A 19,132-nucleotide genomic window follows, 5' to 3' on the forward strand; every position below is an offset into this window, starting at 1 on the left:
AACGCGCTCATGGTACTCTGAAGCGGGTTCTTCAAAAACAAAAACGGGGAATGCAGGGTGAAACCCTGCACAGTCGGTTGGCAAAAGCATTGTACACCATCAATCATCTTACGGTGCCACAGAACTCAAATAACCCTGTTGTTTTGAATCACCATCTCTCGTTGCAGGCTGCGGACGAAGCACATCAGCGTCGAGCGAAGGTTCGGGTGCGGAATTTAGTCACCAAAGAGTGGGAAGGTCCCTATGATCTTATCGCTTCGGGGCGTGGGTATGCTTGTGTATCCACAGATACCAGGGTGCGCTGGGTACCTTCAAAGTGTGTTTGCCCTGACCTGCAACCGCAGAGACAGAATCCGACTGACAGGCAAAACAGAAGCCGTGACCAACCTGAAAGGCGTCAAGTGGGTGAATCATGGAGTGATGATTCGGATGCAGATGACGCGAGTGATCACTCCGATGATTCCTCCATGGATGGATGCTGAATTTTGTTCATGGGTTTCTTTCTTTTCACGTTGTTTATTTTTTCCTTTCTTTTTAAAACTGAGAAGGGTGAGATGTCGCCCTGATTTTTAAGACTTTCTAAAGCCTTCTGATGTTTGCATTCTTGTATGAAACTTTCTCACACACTTTTCTGTAAACAACTTATTGTTTGCATTCTTTTATGGAGGAGGAGAAATTTGATGGACTGTTGGTTTGTCCAGTGTCCCTGGAGAGGTGGCACTTTCACCTTCCAATCCTCTGTCACCTTTGGAAATCTATAAATGTAGGAGTCAGAAAATAAACTCTCTCTTTTCCCTGTCTGAGAGCAGCAGCGTGTCTGCGTCGTGTTGTCTTGTGTCCTGTAGCGACATCTTTCTATTTCCAGAAAGTGCTACATTATTATGCAAACAATTCAAGCGCTAGCATTTTTCTCCCTTGTTTAGCAATGAAAACTGAATTTATTTTAAAAGTATTTTTCAATTAAGTGACCTTAACTATACCACTCCAAGTCTTATAAATATTACAAAGTTTGGGGTTTTTTTTAATAACCTTGACTCAAACTCAATTTACACTTATGAAGAACAACAACAACAGAGCATCTCTGGGATAATGCATGTGACACTGCCCAGTCTAAACTTCACTTTCTAACTGCCTTTCATTTTATATTCATAGTTAATAGTACTCCTAAATCCTCACCTAGCACCCTCTACTTGAAAGTAAAACACAAGATCTGTTGTAACCAAATTGAAATGAACCAAAGGGGTAACCTTCTGAAGGAGAAACATCACCAGAGTTACCCAAAACCTGTTCTCAGGAAATTCTAAATTCTTCTTTTATGAAAGACACAAACAAAAAGACTTCAAAATTTAGTAATGAATGCAATTTATGAAACCTCATTTAGAGACAGCAGAAATAAAATGTTTTAACCCTTTTTAGCTATGATAGTCCCATCAGAAAGGGAGATGGACAATCTGGAAAGAAACAGAAAACCAAGATAGACAATTACAGCTCCTGAAGAATCTGAAAGCCCTAGCTCTAAGACAATATATCTGACAGTCTATCAAGAAGACATAAAACTTCAGGGTTTCTCTGCTAGGAGACACAAAGTATGTTAGAGAAAGCTTTCACTTCAGCAAACAGTACATTCTGAAATTACAGATAGCCTGTTTTCCCTTAGAAGAATATTTCAGGGGAAAAATTTCTGCCAGCTCTACTTGGATGTTGAAAGATAGAAAACCTAGAGTTCCTGAACTGTGCTGGAGTTTGATTTTACTTTTATTAATTCTGCATGGGTGGCATTCAAATACTGTGTCAATGGTAGCAATATAAAAGCTGTGAGACATAAAACTATTGTTTTGTTTATACATAAACAACTAGTTAGCTTTCTTAAACAATGGTTTCTTCCTTGCCATCTATTCTTTCTGATATGTGGCAAACTATTTTTATGATATGTTCTTGCTTTTGGTTTGCATGGCAAGGTTAGGGTGGTGGGCTACGGGGGTGGCTTCTGTGAGAAGCTGCTGGAAGCTTCCCCCATGTCAGAGAGAGTGCCAGCCAGCTCCAACACGGACCCACAGCTGGCCAAGGCCAAGTCTATCAGTGATGGCTGTAGCAACACCTCTGTGATAACATATTTTAAAAGGGGAAATAAGCTATTGTGGAGAAACAATTGCAGCCAGAGAAGAGCAGAGTGAGAATATGAGAGGAACAACTCTGCAGAAACCAAAGTCTGTGAAGAAGGAGGCGGAGGATGTGTTCCAGGTGCTGGAGCAGATTCCTCTGCAGCCTGTGAAGATCATGGAGACACAGGTTGTCCCCCTGCATCCCATGGAGGTCCACAGGGAAGCAGAGATCCACCTGCAGTCCACACAGGACCCCACACTAGAGCAGGTGAATGCCTGAAGAAGGCTGTGACCCTGTGGAAGCTTGCCCTGAAGCACAATCGTGGCAGGAACAGGAGCTCCTGCTGGAACAGGCTTGCTGGTGGGACTTGTGACCTTGTGGGGGAGCCCATGCTGGAGCAGCCTGTGCCTGAAGGACTGCACCCCATTAGAGGGACCCACGCTAGAGCCTGTGGAAAGGACTCATGTTGGAGAAGTTTGTGAAGGACTGTTTTCTGTGGGAGAAACCCCATGCTGGAGCAGAAGAGTGTGAAGAGTCCTCCCCCTGAGGAGGAAGGAGCACCAGAAAGAACATCTGATAAACTGATGACAACCTCCATTCCTCATTCCCCTATGCTGCTGTGTCGGAGCCCAGGATGTCTCTCTGACTGTCCTGGATGATCCGAGCCCCAGCCCTGGCAGGGGGGTTGGAGACCCTGGCATGCAGCCAAAGACCCCTGCGGCTTTGAGTTCAACCCATAAAACAAATTACCAACTTTTTTATGAAGAATTAAAGGTCACAAAAGTTTAGATGGCATAATAGTAGTAGTTATAGGATGAAAAGAGAAATTTTGGGGGTTTTACTATGGGGGTCTAGGGGACAAGATGTAGGAATCTGGGCATTGTCCTGTTCTTCTTCCTTCTTCCTCCTAGCCTCCATCTTCTTGGTGATGGTGGCACTCTGGGATTGGTGTAAAGTAGAAAGTCACTGTCTAACATAGGTGATAGGTATTGGAACATAACTGTAAATATTGAATATGTAGTTTATAGTATAAAAGACAATGCCAGCCCCGTGGGAGGGCAGCGTGCCTCGGACTGACCTGATGAACAGACCTTGGCAGGCCAGACAGAAAATGTTTTAGATAAGAAATAATAAACAACCTTGAGAACACGAGCCGAAGACTTCTGACTCCTTCTTCGACAGCTGGGTTGTGGAAAAGAGACTTGTAATACATCTCGGGGTCACCTTGACCAGAGGAGATCCCGAGACTACTGGGATGAGGAGGAAGTAGACAATTCAGGAATTGAGCCTGGGAAGAAGGGAGGGGTGGGGCAAACTGTTTTTAAGACTTTTTTCTCATTATCCTACTCTAATTTGATTGATATTAAATGAATTTTTATTCCCCAAGTTGAGTCTATTTTGACTGTGATGGTAATTGGTGAGTGATCCCTCCCTGTACTTATCTTGCCCCATGAGCCTTTTGTTATATTTTCTCTCCTCATCCAGCTGAGCAGGAGAGTGATAGAGCAGCTTTGGTGGGTGCCTGGCATCCAGCCAGGGTCAACCTACCACAGTTTTCAGAAATCACAGATGACATACTGAAAAATAGTCTCTGCTTACTGACATCATAGGAAGTTATTGAGATCAGTTATCTCCAGGTCTCATCAATCACCCTCACAAAATTTACATGTCAGCATAATAAAAATACAGCTTGAAACCTGTAAAACATATAAGGTTCAGTTCTACTTTTAAAATGAGAAGAAATAATTGTCAACAGATGCATAGCCTGAGATGGATGTACTAAAACAAATATAGAACTTGGAGAAACTTTGAAAGTCTGTTTAGGTCATTTGTAGGATTAGGCAAAGCAAATTGAGTAGTCTGCTGGTATAAATTATATATGCATTGATTTTCATGTTGCATAGCACCACTGGCAAAAAGTATGCTTGCTTCTAACATTTACACAGCAGTGTCATGAAGTGAGAATACCCAAATGATTGCTCTGAGCAGCTCTCTCAATACTGAGAAAAAGACTCATGTTTTGTATATACATAAATTCAGATATCTTTTCTTAGAGATACTTAAAGTGGCAGAGAGAAACGATGAGGGGGAGGGGGAACAGGAAAATAAACTGAAGACAAAATGATACCCCAGTGTTTAATTACTTTCAAGGTATAAGCATCTCTTTTGAACCATTACTTTCTGTGCACACCACTTCAACTATTCTTTGAGAGATTAATTTCAGTTTTATTGACCTTTCAAATCAATGACGCACATCTCATTTTAACCTTGTAAAAAAACATGTAACTTGAGAAGGTATACCCTCCCTCATGTCTTAATTTTTTGTCATTTGAGGGTTAAACCCAACAATGAAGTCCAAGAAAGCATGAACTGCTGCTAAAGACAAAGTATTTATTTTTTCACCCCATTGCTGCTATCTCTTTTGATGCCTCAGTAGCATTTATGTAGTCAACTAGATGAGAACATGACCTGTCTGAAAGCTAATGTGCAGTCTCTTCACCTGATTCAGTGAGAAGATGAGCAAATTGCAGAGGCAGCATGGAAAAAGGAAGGAACAAGGTTGGGACAGATAGCAAAAGGCAAGAGCATCCCCTTCTGTGAAACTCCACAGTTCAATGGACAAACCTACTTCAAAAACTGAATAGTTTTCACAACCTGAATAGTTACAGCTAGAACTATTAAGTTAGTCTTTGTGATAAAGAGCTCAAAAAATTACTAAAAAAAAACCCAAAACATATTGGGCTACCTATACGAAAGCCATTCATGAGCACAGTCTGCTCAGAAAACATCAAGGACATAATGCTTAAGATATGCACTATATTCATTGCTACCTTGAGCTTCCCATTCTGGACCTCAGCAATGATTACCTTATTCAACATTAATTTGAAGTTTTATTCTTTAAATCTGACAGGACAGCACTAGTAGCACAGAAGACAGAACATAATAATACAAAATCATCATCTGTCACCCATTTGAAACCTACTTAAAAAGACAGGCAGAGATGATTTTTCTCAAAATATGAGCTGTGACAAGTTGTATTTCATAATGGACTTGATCATAATTGTGACGGAACTCTCACTTTTTTAGTCAAGGAGTTCCAGTTTGAAGTAGTAATTTTTGGATCTATAGAAAGACAGCTGGGGAGGGTAGAGGGGAAAGGAATAACAGCATATGCTGTCCAAGTACATTGTAACGGGTTAAAATAGGAATTTTGATCTGCCACAGTTTTCATGTCAAAGATTGCTGTTTCCTTCCCCTTGCATCCTACTGCCAACATAAGAATCTGCTGCAAGCAAATTTACAACTTTAATCTGCTTCAGAGCTATGATTACTGATGACAAACACTGCTTTTAAGTATTTTGATTTTAATGAAGAGTACTAGCAGACTGAGGAGCATAGGACTATCATATTCCCAAAAGATGAGAACCGTATTAATATACTGTTTCCTTTTTGTAGTCTCTGTACAATTACTAATATTCTTTTTTTTTTTTTGAAAGTGGCTGAGATCATCTGAAGAACTTCTAAAAAAATCTCCTTAAAACTGTTCCCAAATCCAAAGAAATAAAATACAAAATACAAGCAGCATCCTATATAAAGGATAATGAAAGGACCTGATTTATTAAAAATTATGTTTTAGCATAGAATTTCAATCCTTTCTGCTGACCCAAAAGCTTCATTTTATAAATTCCAAATTTATATATCAGTATTACTTTACAACAGAAACACTACATCCTCTTGGATATTCACATCAAGTCATACAATTAAATGGAGGTTCTATCTGACATAGGTAGGAGAGGACAAAGAAGAAGTGAACATCAGCTTCTGACACTTTTACATGATTCTCTGGCTCCTACCCTTTTAGCTGAAAGCAAAATTGCTGATTAGAAAAAAGAAAAACTGAAAAACTGCCTGCTATTGTTGCAAGTTAATAAATCTCTTCTTTGTGATAATGTAAATAACTATAAGCAGTTGTCCAAGGGTGATGTCATGATGCTATCCCCAATCGTGTGTTCTGTTCATGCTGGATGTTACATTCTGTGCCTTCAAGACTGGCTCTGACAGTGAAGATGGGGAGAAGAAGCAGCACGGAGTTTTGTTATCAGCTGCACTATCCCCCACAGTCTGCTGGAACACAGAACTCCACTGTGGTGTCTGGGCACAGACAAGGCAGAACACTGTGCTCCTTTTGCTTGTTAGTTAGTTAGTTAGTTAGTTAGTTAGTTAGTTAGTTAGTTAGTTAGTTAGTTTAGCTAGCTGAGACAGTCCCGAGTTTTCCCTGGACTGTTTTTCTTTCCCTTTTCTTGGAACTGTTCAAACCTGCTCTGGACTAGGACCTGAGAAACACCGAGAGCTTGCACTTTGCAGCCTGCCGGGGCCTACTCTGCAGACTTTCCCAGTGCCAGAGGGACTGATAACAGAGCGACCACCCACCGGAGAGACTTTCTGAATTTGTCATCTCTTCAGAGCAGCAAATTAGTTTTGTCATCCGGTATTGTTCATTTTGTGTGCTGGGGAGTGCTTTGCCTGCTAAATAAACAGGTTTTCTTCCACTTCTCTCCGAAGAAATTTTTCCCGAACTGGTTGGGGGGCAGGGGCCATGTGGGCTTGCTTTCTGGGGGGGCCCTTTTGGAGGTTTTCTGCCCTAAACCAGGACAGCAGTTAGATCAGTCAATAACTGTTACTGTAATAAGTTTATGTATTCTTTAAATTAAAAAAAAAAAACCTTTTAAAAGATAGTATTTTATTTAGAAATATCATCATTCTATAAGGAATAACTAATACAATTTCTGAATCTCTTGAAGGGAGTGAAAGTCATCAAGATTGATACCATATATGCTTAATTTGAGACTATTTTATAAAATCTTTGTCTAACAAATCTGATACCAGACTTTTCAAGCCAATAGTAAAAACTTCAACCATGTCCTTTTTCAGAGCAGAATTTTCTTATATAAGAAATAAGGTATGCTTTTTTAATGTTTACCTAACTTTATTCTTCAAGCAAGAAGCTTCAACATAAAAATAAGCAAACAGATCTTGTGAAAAAGAACACAAAAAAGCCCTCCCAAAACACAAGAACAAAGAAACAAAAACAAAAACCCAGAAACAGAAACTCCAACCCACAAACTATTCCAAGTTCTCAATGATAAATAGAAAAGTTGGTCAATACTAGAACTAACTGCATATATATTCTAATAATTGGAAGCCCTTAGATCCTGTTGTACAGCCAAGCAGCATTTGTTCCTCCTTAACTAGTTCCTTATACAGATTTCTATAAAGCTCTGATTCAGCTATTTAAGTAACCTTAGACAGGCTGCTGTTGAAGAAACAGGTGTTGGTGTAAGGAAAGAGTTAAACAGAGAGCAGCACCAGCACCAGCAGCATATCTCTGGACAGCTGTACCTGAGACAGAACTGGACAAATGAGTTTCTACTTCTACATAGACATAGAACTATACACTCATCACACTCCTTTACCATGGCTTTGGAAGGAACAATGGAAAATGTCAAAAGGACAGATTTCTTGTAGAACTGTGATTACACCTGTAATCTGTAACCAAAAAAAAAAAGACTCTTAGGAGTAAAGATATATATACTGTTCCTTCTGAATAAAATCTCAGATTCACTCTCTCTCTGCTGGTGGGTCTTGTCCCTTCATGTATCACAGACTGCAAGCATATAAAGCACCTTAAACTCTAGTAAGAGCCAATTAAAAGTCTTTTCACCAGAAAAACTAAACATAAGAAATTGAGGAAAAATGCAAACAAAAAAAATAATGATGGAAGAGAAAAAGGAAAACCTTCACTGCAACATTCATTGATGACAGATTAGAATGGCTGGATTGAGCAGCCAGGTTTTTGGAGCAGAGGGGCTACAGGGGTGGCTTCTCTGAGAAGCTGCTGGAAGCTTCCTTCATGTCTGACAGAGGCAATGCCAGCCGGCTCCAAGACAGATCTGTCACTGGCCAAGGCCAAACCCATCAGAGGTGGTAGCAATGTCTGTGTGATAACATATTTAAGAAGGTGAAAAAATTATTGCACAGAATTAATTGAGTCCAGAGTAGAGCAGAGTGAGTATATGAGAAAGGAACAACTCTGTCTCTGCTGCTGCCACTGCTAAAGGTGTCATCTGGTGTGGCCAAGCAATCTGCAAAGCAGGAAACACCGGTGCAGCCGAGTGGAGTGGAACCAAGTTTGGCAAAGGCACCCCAGCGGTTTCTCGCAGCCAAGCAGGTTGCGGAGCTGGGGGTGGCGGCGGTTGGCTCGGGGCCGGTCGAAACAAAGGAACACCGGCTGTTCCGTCTGGAGCGGGGGTGGGCGCCACCAGCGGCCGCAGCAGGGCGGCCTGCAGCAGGGACGAGCCCACCAGGGAATGCCGGAAATGCCAGTGAGTGCGATGGCACTCCTGCCGCCGCTCTCGATGCGGGGAGAGTGGGAGCTGGCAGAAATGGAATGGGATGGTCCGTCCGAGTCGATCGGGACACAGTTCCTGGAGCCATCAAAGGCGAAAAACACGTTGGCTTTGTCACTTTTCTGTTTCCTGGGGGCTTGCATCAAAGGGCTTTAGAAATGCATCTCCAGGGAGGCAGTAAAGTCCTTTCGACTGTATCCCCTGTTGTGACTGCCGCTAGTAAACAATCACCGAGACATTCCCAAGTCTCTGAATCAAAGGCAGCTCCCAGATCTGCTTCGAAACCGTGATTTTTGGCCCAGGCCAGCAGATCGCAGAGGGCTTCATCAGACAGTGAATCTCAGAGGAATTATCAGATTCCTCCACGCGGAAACGATTGTTTGTTCATCTCTGAAAAGTTGGTTCCCCATTTTTAAGGAACACCTGGTCTGTCCCCTTCCAGCTCTTAGGCTAGACGATGTCCGCAGTCCCAAAGGGACAAGTCTTCTCCAGGAAGACCACAGTTATCTCTCTGGGAGGGCAGAAGGCATCCAATCTTGCAGGGAACGCTGGAGGTCAGCTTGAGTTCCTCTGACGGAGAGATCCAGATGGTCTCCAGTTCGTGCCAGACACATGGCTGGGGAAAGTAATAGTCACCCGAGTTTGTCTGTACCCTTGAAGGGGTCAGCAATGTCAGGCCAATGTTTGCACACACTTCAGAAGAGTCATCAAAAAATCAAGGCAGTGTGTTCACCCACACGAGGGGTCACCAATTATCACCAAAGGGGTATCAGGGACAGCCAAAGGTGATACAGAGACTCCATCATCAGAAGGCATGAAAAGGCACTTTATTCGTAGAAATCTACAGTTCTTATAGAAACAATGGTGGACCTAAGACCTGATTGGCCTTTAGGAATCTTCTCTCACACTATTGGTGAACTATGAATAGCACACTCTGGAGAATCATATCTATAAACAACAGTTACAGAAAGAGAGATGATAATTGTTTGAATTCTTTCTCTGAGCTTTCTCACAGCTTCCCAGGAAAATCCTGGGACAGCTATGTCTCTCTCTGTTCAGAGGATATGTGATTACCACACTACAGGTACAAGAGCTGAGATTCCCCTGCAGCCTGTTGTGAAGACCATGGTGAAGCAGCTGTGCCCCTGTAGCACCATGGGGATGCAGAGATCTACCTGCAGCCCATGGAGACCCATGCCAGAGCAGGTGGATGCCTGAAGGAGACTGTGACCCCATGGAAAGCCCGTGCTGGAGCAGGATGCTGGCAGGACTTGTGACCCTGTGCAGGACCCATGCTGGAGCAGGCTGTGCCTGAAGGATGGTGCTGTAGAAAGGGACCTATGTTGGAGCAATTAATGAAGAACTGTAGTTCTTGGGAATGACTCATGTTGGAGAAGTTAATGGAAGACTGCTTCCCACGGGAGGGACGCCATGATGGAGCAGAGGAAGTACCTTATCACTCTCTACAACTCCCTGAAAGGAGGTTGTAGCCAGGTGAGGGTCAGTCTCTTCTCCCCAGGCAACCAGCAACAGGACAAGAGGACACAATCTTAAGCTGTGCCCAGGGAGGTTTAGGTTTGACATTAGGAAGAAGTTCTTCACAGAAATGTAGCAGGCACAGGGCCTGCAAGGCCTCCCTGGTGGTCAGCAGCCTAAGATAAGAAATGCCTAGTCATGATGACTGGACCTTAGAAGCCCCTCTTCTGCCTTCGGACCCTTGCTTATCTCTCTATAAGACTATAGGTCACTTTCCTTTTGACCCTTACTATTGGACAATTTCTAAAACTCCTGTACCTTATATAAACAGCTACTTTTGCCCAGTTTGTCAGAAGATGCTGTCACTGAGACCTTTGCAGAAGATCAATAAAGGAGATCCTACACCAGACAGCTTGACATGAAAGAAGGGACTAGACTATACTCAGTTATCCACAAATAGATAATGCAGGTTACAGATTAGCCATGCTAGATAACCACATTAGCTGCATACAGAACCATGAAATATAAACACCATTTCAACACAAAGTCATCTTGTATCCAAAGTGCTGCTTCCAAATCAGCATGTTGTTCTCCAAAGAGCACAAAAGCAGGATTTACTCAGCATCACAGTAAAGAGGCACTTCACTGCATCTTGTAGCACATACCTCCTACCTTCTGCTAGCCTGTAATCTAGGTATGGACATGAAATTTAAAAAAAGGACCAAAAAGGCCTGAACTATAAAAGAAAAAAATTTTCATCACAGACATTCCATACTTTGTTGTTATTAGGCCCTGAACATTTTGCCATGGGAAGTGGTCAAATCACCACCCCGGAGGTATTTAAGACATGTAGATGTGGGACTTAGGGACATGCTTTAGTGGTGGACTTGGCAGTGTTAGTTTAATGGTTAGACTCTATGATCTTAGAAGACTTTTCCAACCTAAACGATTTTAAGATTTGAGATAAAGCATGCCTTTGTCAAAGTTTCAACACATCCATACATCATTCTTCAACTGAAATGCAAATTCCCAGTAGATGCCTCTTCATGTTTCACTCATTTGTCTCAGAAATTTTTAAAAAATCTTGGGAGCTTTTGAGTTGACATTCAGGCTGTTGCCAAAACTTTCTTAAGGGGAGGGAGGGAGGGAGGGAGGGAGGGAGGGAGGGAAGAGAGGAGGAAGAGAAAAAAAAAGATACAAAGATGCCTTCTGAAAACTCATTTGTTACACAGGCAAAAAAAAATCACAGATTTCTGAATACTAATATGAATTAAATAAAGGCAAATCTTAAAATCAGGGAAAATACCACTCATATTTTGAATATTTTAAAAATTAATATTTCACCTTTCCAAAAAAATCTCTTTAGGATTAAAATATTAAATTCAGTAAGAAATCCAGCTACTCTGATTTTGTAAGAATAAAGAAACTACATTTTAGAATTAATCTGATCAACACAAAACAGCACATCTGAAGCAGGCAAACTAGCTCCCTAATAACATATTTCAATACAATGAAAAGTATCATAAACTAGAGACCTTCACATGACAAAAAACTATGCTGTAGCACTAAATCTTCAGCAATAAAAGAAGTTTCTAAAAGCCAAACATGAGTAGCTAAGGTCCAAGACAATTTCTGTATCAAAGTGAATTAACATTACTTCACTCTTAGGAAGGACATTTTAATTTTCACCAATGAAAGTGTTAATAAAACTAAAAATATTTACTGTTGCAGCAGACTACAGCACATGACAATTATTTCAGTGAATGTTATGTGAGTTTTCTTTCAGCAAATAAGGAATTAATTACAGATCAAATAAGTATTTTATCTTACTCAATATAATTATCTGAACTACAGAAGGTGTTGTGTCTCTATAGCTGCTTCAATTTGCTTAGTTGTGGCACATTGTTAAGAGGACAAGATCAGCTCTTTGCATTACTGTATTTTAATAGGTTCCCAACTTGAACTGAATGAGAATTAAAAAAAAAAAAAACAACCCAAAACAAAAACACACAAAAAAGCAAACAACAAACCCACCATAAAACCCCCTACATGTATAAAAAACTTAAATGGAGCGACAGCTCCAAAGAACCTAGCAATCTCTCAGTTTTCAACGGGACTGAGTTACAAGATGTCTGAAAGAACTGTAATGAAAAGAGTGACCTGTACTCATCTCAGCTGTCATTTGTAAATCAGCTAACAATATTTACCACTTCCTTATTTTGGGAGAGGTGACCTCAGAAGCTTCAGTAGTTCTACAGAATAACTTCCCTTTTGCTATGACTTTGATTGGTCCTACTGGAATATTATTTTTAACCTAACACAGCAAAGTATTTTGTTTCAGTATTTTTTATTACTATAGCAACAGGCTATTGCTCTATTCTAAATAGAGGAACATGATTCCCTTTCCCAATCATGTTTCTGAAGGGTTTCCAAATAAATTATAGATGCTCCTTTTGTTCCAGTACTCCTGTTCCTCTAAGGACACCAGATCTGTCATGAACATATTTTAGCACATACCCCTTAAAACCTATCTTGACCTCGAAATACAGAAACAGTTATATATATACAGAATATACAAATGAAAGAACCATTGGTGAAAAAAAAAAAAAAGCAACCAGTCCACATACATAAACTACCATTTAATTAAGCCAAACGAAAAAAAAAGTTAATTTTGCTCAAGCATTGAGAATGGGATTGAGGTGTGCTGTGTTTGTCTTGGGGCAGCTGGACATTCCCATGACTGCATGACTGTACCCATACTGCAGCAACAACACAAAACTTTTGTCTGTGGTTGTTACAACCATTCCAGTATCCTGAAAGCAGGATTCACATTAATATATAACAGTGTCCTAGAAACACTAAAGTAATCAATCCATCACTGTCTCTAAATCTGCCTGAAACTCTCTCTCCTATGAGTAAAGGTTCTGCAATTTACACTTAAAAATTATTAATGGCAGGTCCTTACATGCAAGGCTTCTTTAATAGAATTTATGTAGTGTTAAGCCATATTCACCAGTGTTTAATATTAGAAGTGAAATTACAAAAAAAAAAATCCACCCTCAAAACTAAGTTATCAATGCAGTTCTCAGTGACTTTTCTGAGAAAAATTCTATTTTTAGGGAAATATTCTTAGGCTACTTCAGACTATTTTATTTATTTATTTTAAACTCAACACTAATTATTTTATCCTGTTGCAATAAAAAGAAAGGACATTACCAGCTTTAAATTTACTGCCTTTTCTTTGCCTTTCCCTTACACTTCGTGAAGTTTCACAATTATACTTTACAGACCCTATATTACTTTTCTCTGCTTGCTGTCATGACAAAATCTCACACAAATGTTATGGGAAATAAATTTTATCAGTAGTAAAAATTTTATTAAAAGCATTTCCAGATGCATGAAGTACCTAAGTTTTGCTAACTTATCATTAGAACAACAGAGAACAAAAAAAAATCTTTGAAAATTAATCTATAGTTTTATTTTAAAATTTAAATCATGGAGATTTTAACTCATGGAGACAAAACTGTTTGCATAGTGTTAGAAAAAAAGAGTACAATCAGACACAAAACCAAAATACAAACTAATGAATCATGTCTAACAAAGCACAGAAATAGTGCATGCTAAGGTTTGTGCACATAAGATCCCTACCCCTAGAGACATTATCATCCCTTTTGTCTGACATCTCAACTGCAAAATCTCAAGAGAGTCACAAACATATGTGCCACTGTAATCAGTTACATTTTGCATGCACATAAATAGATTACCTGCAGTGTTTGCCACTGTTGCACTTAGCAGTGTTGGATGATTTATAATTTTGATGCACACCAATGCAAAGCTGGATTTTTAGGCCCAGTGTTTGATATACTAGGTATGCTTGCACCATATATTCTTTCTAGGCAGACAGATTGTTCCTTGCCTTGAAATCTTCAGAGCCTAATGCCTGCAAAATTCAGAAGATTTAGCACACACTCATGGGGGGGGGACGGGGAAAGCCTGAATGATCATCCAGTCTATCCCACCTTCCTCAAGGCAAGACCTTCTAGGTAATCCTGACAGATATCTGTCTTGTCATGCTTAATTTACTTTCATGCAGCTATTCAGGTATGTAGAAAGAGAAATGTGCATGCACACACGCCTTCAGTTCAACAGACGGAAGAACACAACACTGAATAGCTACTGACTTTGTTAGGATGCCGTGGCAAGGTCCAACTGAAAAAAAAAAGTGATTACAGGAATATGGCCCAAAATATGCAATCTAAAGGAGAAATAAAATATGCTATTGTGGCAAGTATACATACAGATATACAAACACGCATTAAAAAACAAATGTTAACTAGGAAAATTAACCAATTCTTTATCAACCATCAAATCTATTTTAGATGCAGTGTAGAGTCAAAGAACACATAACTTAGGAGCTTTCCCCCCATTATTCTGCACTCACAAACAGGGTTTTAGGAGACTTCCACCCAAATCAATGAACTGTTTCATTAGTTTACTTCTCACCAAAAACAACAAAAAAAAAAAAACAGGTTGCTTAGCAAAACTCATAATACATAAATAAATGTATTTTATGCTTCACCATACATTGCATCAAACTAAATTGACAGGATTTTCTGTAGTGTGCATGCTTTTTATATTGATTACCTCTTTCAAATCAAACAAAAAATCCTGCACAGTAGTAGAAGTATACCTTCCTCAATGACTGTTATTAACAGCTTCATGTCACCTAATTAAGCTATAAATTCAGCAAAATTTAAGAATCACATAGTAATGCCATTTCCTCATTTTGATAAACTTCTCATTATTCAAGGCCCATTTTTGTCAAATATATCTCCCCAAACTTAAAGACATTTTTAACACAACATTACTCTGGAAAGTCTTATTAAAACGGGCCACTAAGCATACTAAAGCACCTGAGAACCCCATAAGCACCATAAAGTCGTGTCTGACAAAATACATAGGAGTACATAAGCCTTCCACATTAGTTACAGGTAAGTACAAGAGTACAAAAATATTAGAGGTCTAACCAGGGCCTCTAAGTCAACTACCAACGGTATCAGAGGGTCCAGGACCTCTTCCTCCTCCAAGCCCTACTCTGCCTTCCTTGAGATGCTACAAATATTAGAGCCTCTCTGCAAATCCTGCATTCAAAGGGCAATCCAAAATCTACAGGTTTCCTTCCGCTCAAGATCCAATCACCTTCCCCACCTCTCCTAAATCCCGAACCTGTTCCAGCACGCGCCCCTACGCCTAAGCTACATAACAGTCCACCGTCCCCCACAACGCTTCTGCCCCAAACCTACAGCAACGCTCACCCAGCAACATCCTTCCTCCCATCCCACCCGCGCCCTAGCGCCACTTACGTTCCCCTTCCCCATCAACAACCTCCATAGGCCCCCGAATAAGCGGTATCCCGTCAGCCACCCCCTACTCAGCGCGCCCGGCCGCACCTCACGGTCCTTGAGACCCAGGAGCAGCACCTCTTCCATGAGGGTGAGGCGTGTTTCCTTGGAGTCACCCTTCTCATCGTCACCGGGCTCGTCCCGGCGGCCTTCATCCTCAGAGTGGCCTCCCGCCTCCCGCTCCTTGGTGGCGGCGGCGGCGTTGCGGGAGGCCTCTGTCCGGCGCTGCACCAGCCCGGAGCTACGCTGGGTCAAAGAAGTCATGGCTGGAGGCGGTGGAAGGTCAAAGGCCCGCCACGGGGATAGGAACTTTGCGACAGATCGGGAGGGGGAAAGAAGAAGAGACGGCAGCCGCTCCTGTCTCCGCCCTATCCCCACCGGGGCAACAGCCGGCCGGGGGGAATCATGGGGAGCAGGATTCGGCCGAGGCAGTGGGAGCCAGCGTTCCCCGCCTGCTGCGGCCGAGATGGCGGAGGTGACTTCTCTTCCAATATGGCGGCGTAGGCTGATGTCAGCGGAGGATGTGGTAGTGGCAGGCGGGGGGGGGGTACGACCGGAAAGTGCCGCGGACGGGAGGAGCCCCTTACGGGGCCGGAGCTGTGGACGGAGAGCCTCTGGGATGCGGCCCCCTCATACTTAGGGAGTGCGGGTAGTGCCAGCTCTTATTGACTATTACTAATCGTTAGCTGGGGCTGTGGAGTACGATTAATACAATGCTCAGGGCGGAGGGGAAGGGGGGCTGGAGACCCGGTGTCCGCTGCGGCATAACCCGGGGGCTGGGTAGTACACTCTCATAAATTAATTTTTTAGGTGCTTTATTTACAACCTTAAGTCTGCTGGATTTCACTTATTGCCCCAAGTCTGATTCTGATTGCTAGTGCAGCCCCCAGGACTAAATTTTTATATATATATAGATATATATGTATGTATGTATGTATATATAAACTCAGCAACTAAACTCAGATGAGCACACAGAGCTCTCAACAGTCTTGTCTTTAAACTGAGTAAATGGAGTCCCTCATCTCTGCTCTCAATGAGGCATCTTTTCAAACCTTGAGTCCTTTTGAGCGTGGCATGCCAAAAAACTCAAAACTACTTATCAAGACTGAGTCATATATATGTTTCTAAGTAGCATATTTTATAAAAGATTAAAAGTGCTTAAGATTCAAAGATTGCCTGTACTTTTTAGTCCACAATTAAGATATTGTGTTTGGCCATATTGAGATAGCATATAGATTTTTTAAAATAATATGTATAATATGTATCTAAGATATAAATAAAATATTTATATAAATATAAATATATATTTAGGTGTACCTTGTTTACCTAGAGCTCCAGGTCACTGCAAGTCACTCCATTATTTCTCACACCATCAATTCTTGCATAATCCACTAATGTGACATGGTGATAATTCAGTATAGCTTCTTCAAGACCATTGATAAAAAAAGAATAGTAGACAGACAAAACTGATCCCAAGAGGATCTGAATCACTCACACAAATTTTTGCTGATTGTTCCTCTTCTGTTTGGAGGCCTGCCAATTATTCACAGTTCACTTAGTGTGTGACATTCTGATTTTTTTATCTTTCTAGTTTTTTTTTATTAAAATGTCATAGTTTGACACTGGCCAAATGCCAGACACTCACGAAAGTCACTTGCTCATCCACCTCTGCCACAGCTGGGCAGAGGCGAGAAAAAAAAAAAATTAAACACAGGGTTCATTAGTTGAGATAAGGACTGGGAGAAAACACTCCAAGGGCAAAACAGGTTCAGCTTAGAGTTGCAAAGTGAATTTATTACTAACGAAGTCAGAAGAGGATAATGAGAAGTAAAATAAGCCCTCAAAAACACATTTTCTTCCCCTATTCCCTCCCTCCTTCCCACCAACAGCTCAGGGACACAGGGCATGGAGGTTTTGGCCAGTTCGTCACCCGAGGTTTTCTTCCACTGCTCAGGGAGATAAGTCCTTCCCCTGCTGCACCATGGGGTCCCTCACACGGGAGCCAGTACACCAGAACATCTTCAACATGGCTCCAATCTCATGAGCAGTCTTCCCAAAACTGCTGCAATGTGAGTCCCTCCCACAGCAGACAGTCCTCCCAAAACTGCTGCAGTGTGGGTCACTCTTCCATGGGGTGCAGTCTGCCAAGGACAGGCTGCTCCAGCCTGGAAGCATTGGCCCCTTCCCTCTGAAATAAATGGGCAGGAGATCTTTCTCCTTTTTAATGCCTTTATTAAGAAGAATCAGCTCAGGTGGGGAGAAATCGACGGGTCGCGCCCACACCGCCGTTGCTCCCAGGAGTGGCACGGAGAAGGAGGATGATGCAGCTTTGTCCGCTGGTCTGCAGACAGAGCTGGGGATTCTGTCCTCACGGGAGAGTCGTAGATTCCTAGTTTGTTTGTTTAAAAACCTGGGGTGTCTCTTTAATCAGTATCTTTTCAGGTTAGGGTGAGAAACAAAAAGGGTCTAAGCAGGTACGGGACTATGCTCTCATCCTTAGACGTCACTTAAGTCACTTGTTGGTTCGTGATTTTAGGGGTTTTTCTTGTAAAAACTGTAAAACTGTAAAAATTCAGGGCGCAATGCATTTCTCATCTGCATACTGGCTCTGATGTCACTGCCTATTCTCTTTACCTTGGAGGGTCTGTCCTGGTGTCTTCTTGGCAAGCGGCCAGCATCAGGGAAACAATAGTTAATCACCAGCCATTAACAGGTAATTTAAGGAGCCCCTCTCCGGCAGCAAAACCAAAGAGGTCTGACTTGTTTCTAACTCTGAAACTCAAAAAAAATACAACTTTCTATTCATAACAATGTATGCTTGGCCTTATTTCCCAATTAGGTGTGATTCTTTGTACATTTTTTGGATCATTTGGCTCTTCCTAAACCATTACCACCCAGTCCCCATTTTAGGATAAATTAGGACATGCCTTATTGGTATAATCAAATAAGAATTTATTGATTACAGCAAACAAGGCATAAGCAAAGCAGCGCTGGGCAGCAGGGGAGTTTGTGCTCCGCCAACTGCCGCAGCCACAGTCACTTCCAGTCGGTTTTTATACTGTATTGTTTCCTGTCGACGTGTCCTTTAAGTTGTACTCTCTATATGTGTTCTTCTGTTGCTAGGTGGTCGTATCCTGCCTCCCAGTGGTCTCTAGATGAAGGCCGGTAGTTTTTTCTCAGATTTCCTCTGGGTGACCCATTCCTTATTTAGTACCAATGCTTATCTCTCTGAAACTTAAAAGTTGTTAGGCAAGCATATTTTGGACAATGTGGGTTTTATCAAGTGCTGAAAGTCTGTTTCCTGTTATCTTACTTTAATCCCTTAGTGAACAAAACACGCCGTGTTCTATCACAATTTGAAAGTCAATTCGGTATCACCTGGTTTAGATGTGATAGTCCGTTCCTCAAGTTTCTTCACAAGTCCTTTGATTTTTCTGGCATGAATTCACCTTCTTTCCGTGGTTCAGATTGCTGCTTCAGTAGTACCTGGAAAGGACTTCTTAATAGCACAGGGATGCTGATAAAAGGAAGACAATACTACATTAACTTTTACCATCAGCTTTCCTCAAAACTTTCTGGGTTTAGCAAAAAGCTTTTTCCACAGCCGCCTCTTCTTCTTGTATCCAGCTGTGCTAACAGCTGTAGAGGCAAATTCTTCTTTCTGTGAGCCACAATTAGTTAAACAAGAAAGACCAGGCTAATTTTAATACGAGATGTATCACGCCTATTGTTCATTTACTCTTT

At 41.5% G+C, this 19,132-nt stretch overlaps 1 protein-coding gene across 1 annotated transcript in view; it reads right to left on the reverse strand.

Annotated features, from left to right (window-relative positions):
* LOC135288995 (Golgi phosphoprotein 3-like) overlaps positions 1-15,907 on the reverse strand; it is a 146,599-nt gene extending 130,692 nt beyond the window's left edge. Inside the window, exon 1 of the mRNA XM_064402372.1 lies at positions 15,437-15,907. Coding sequence (XP_064258442.1) covers positions 15,437-15,652 — 216 coding nt within the window. The 5' untranslated portion in view covers positions 15,653-15,907. The remainder of the gene's footprint in view (positions 1-15,436) is intronic.
* Between the last annotated feature and the right edge of the window lie 3,225 nt (positions 15,908-19,132).

The sequence above is a fragment of the Passer domesticus genome, chromosome W (assembly GCF_036417665.1).
Source record: "Passer domesticus isolate bPasDom1 chromosome W, bPasDom1.hap1, whole genome shotgun sequence".
In the NCBI taxonomy this organism is placed as follows: Eukaryota; Metazoa; Chordata; class Aves; order Passeriformes; family Passeridae; genus Passer; species Passer domesticus.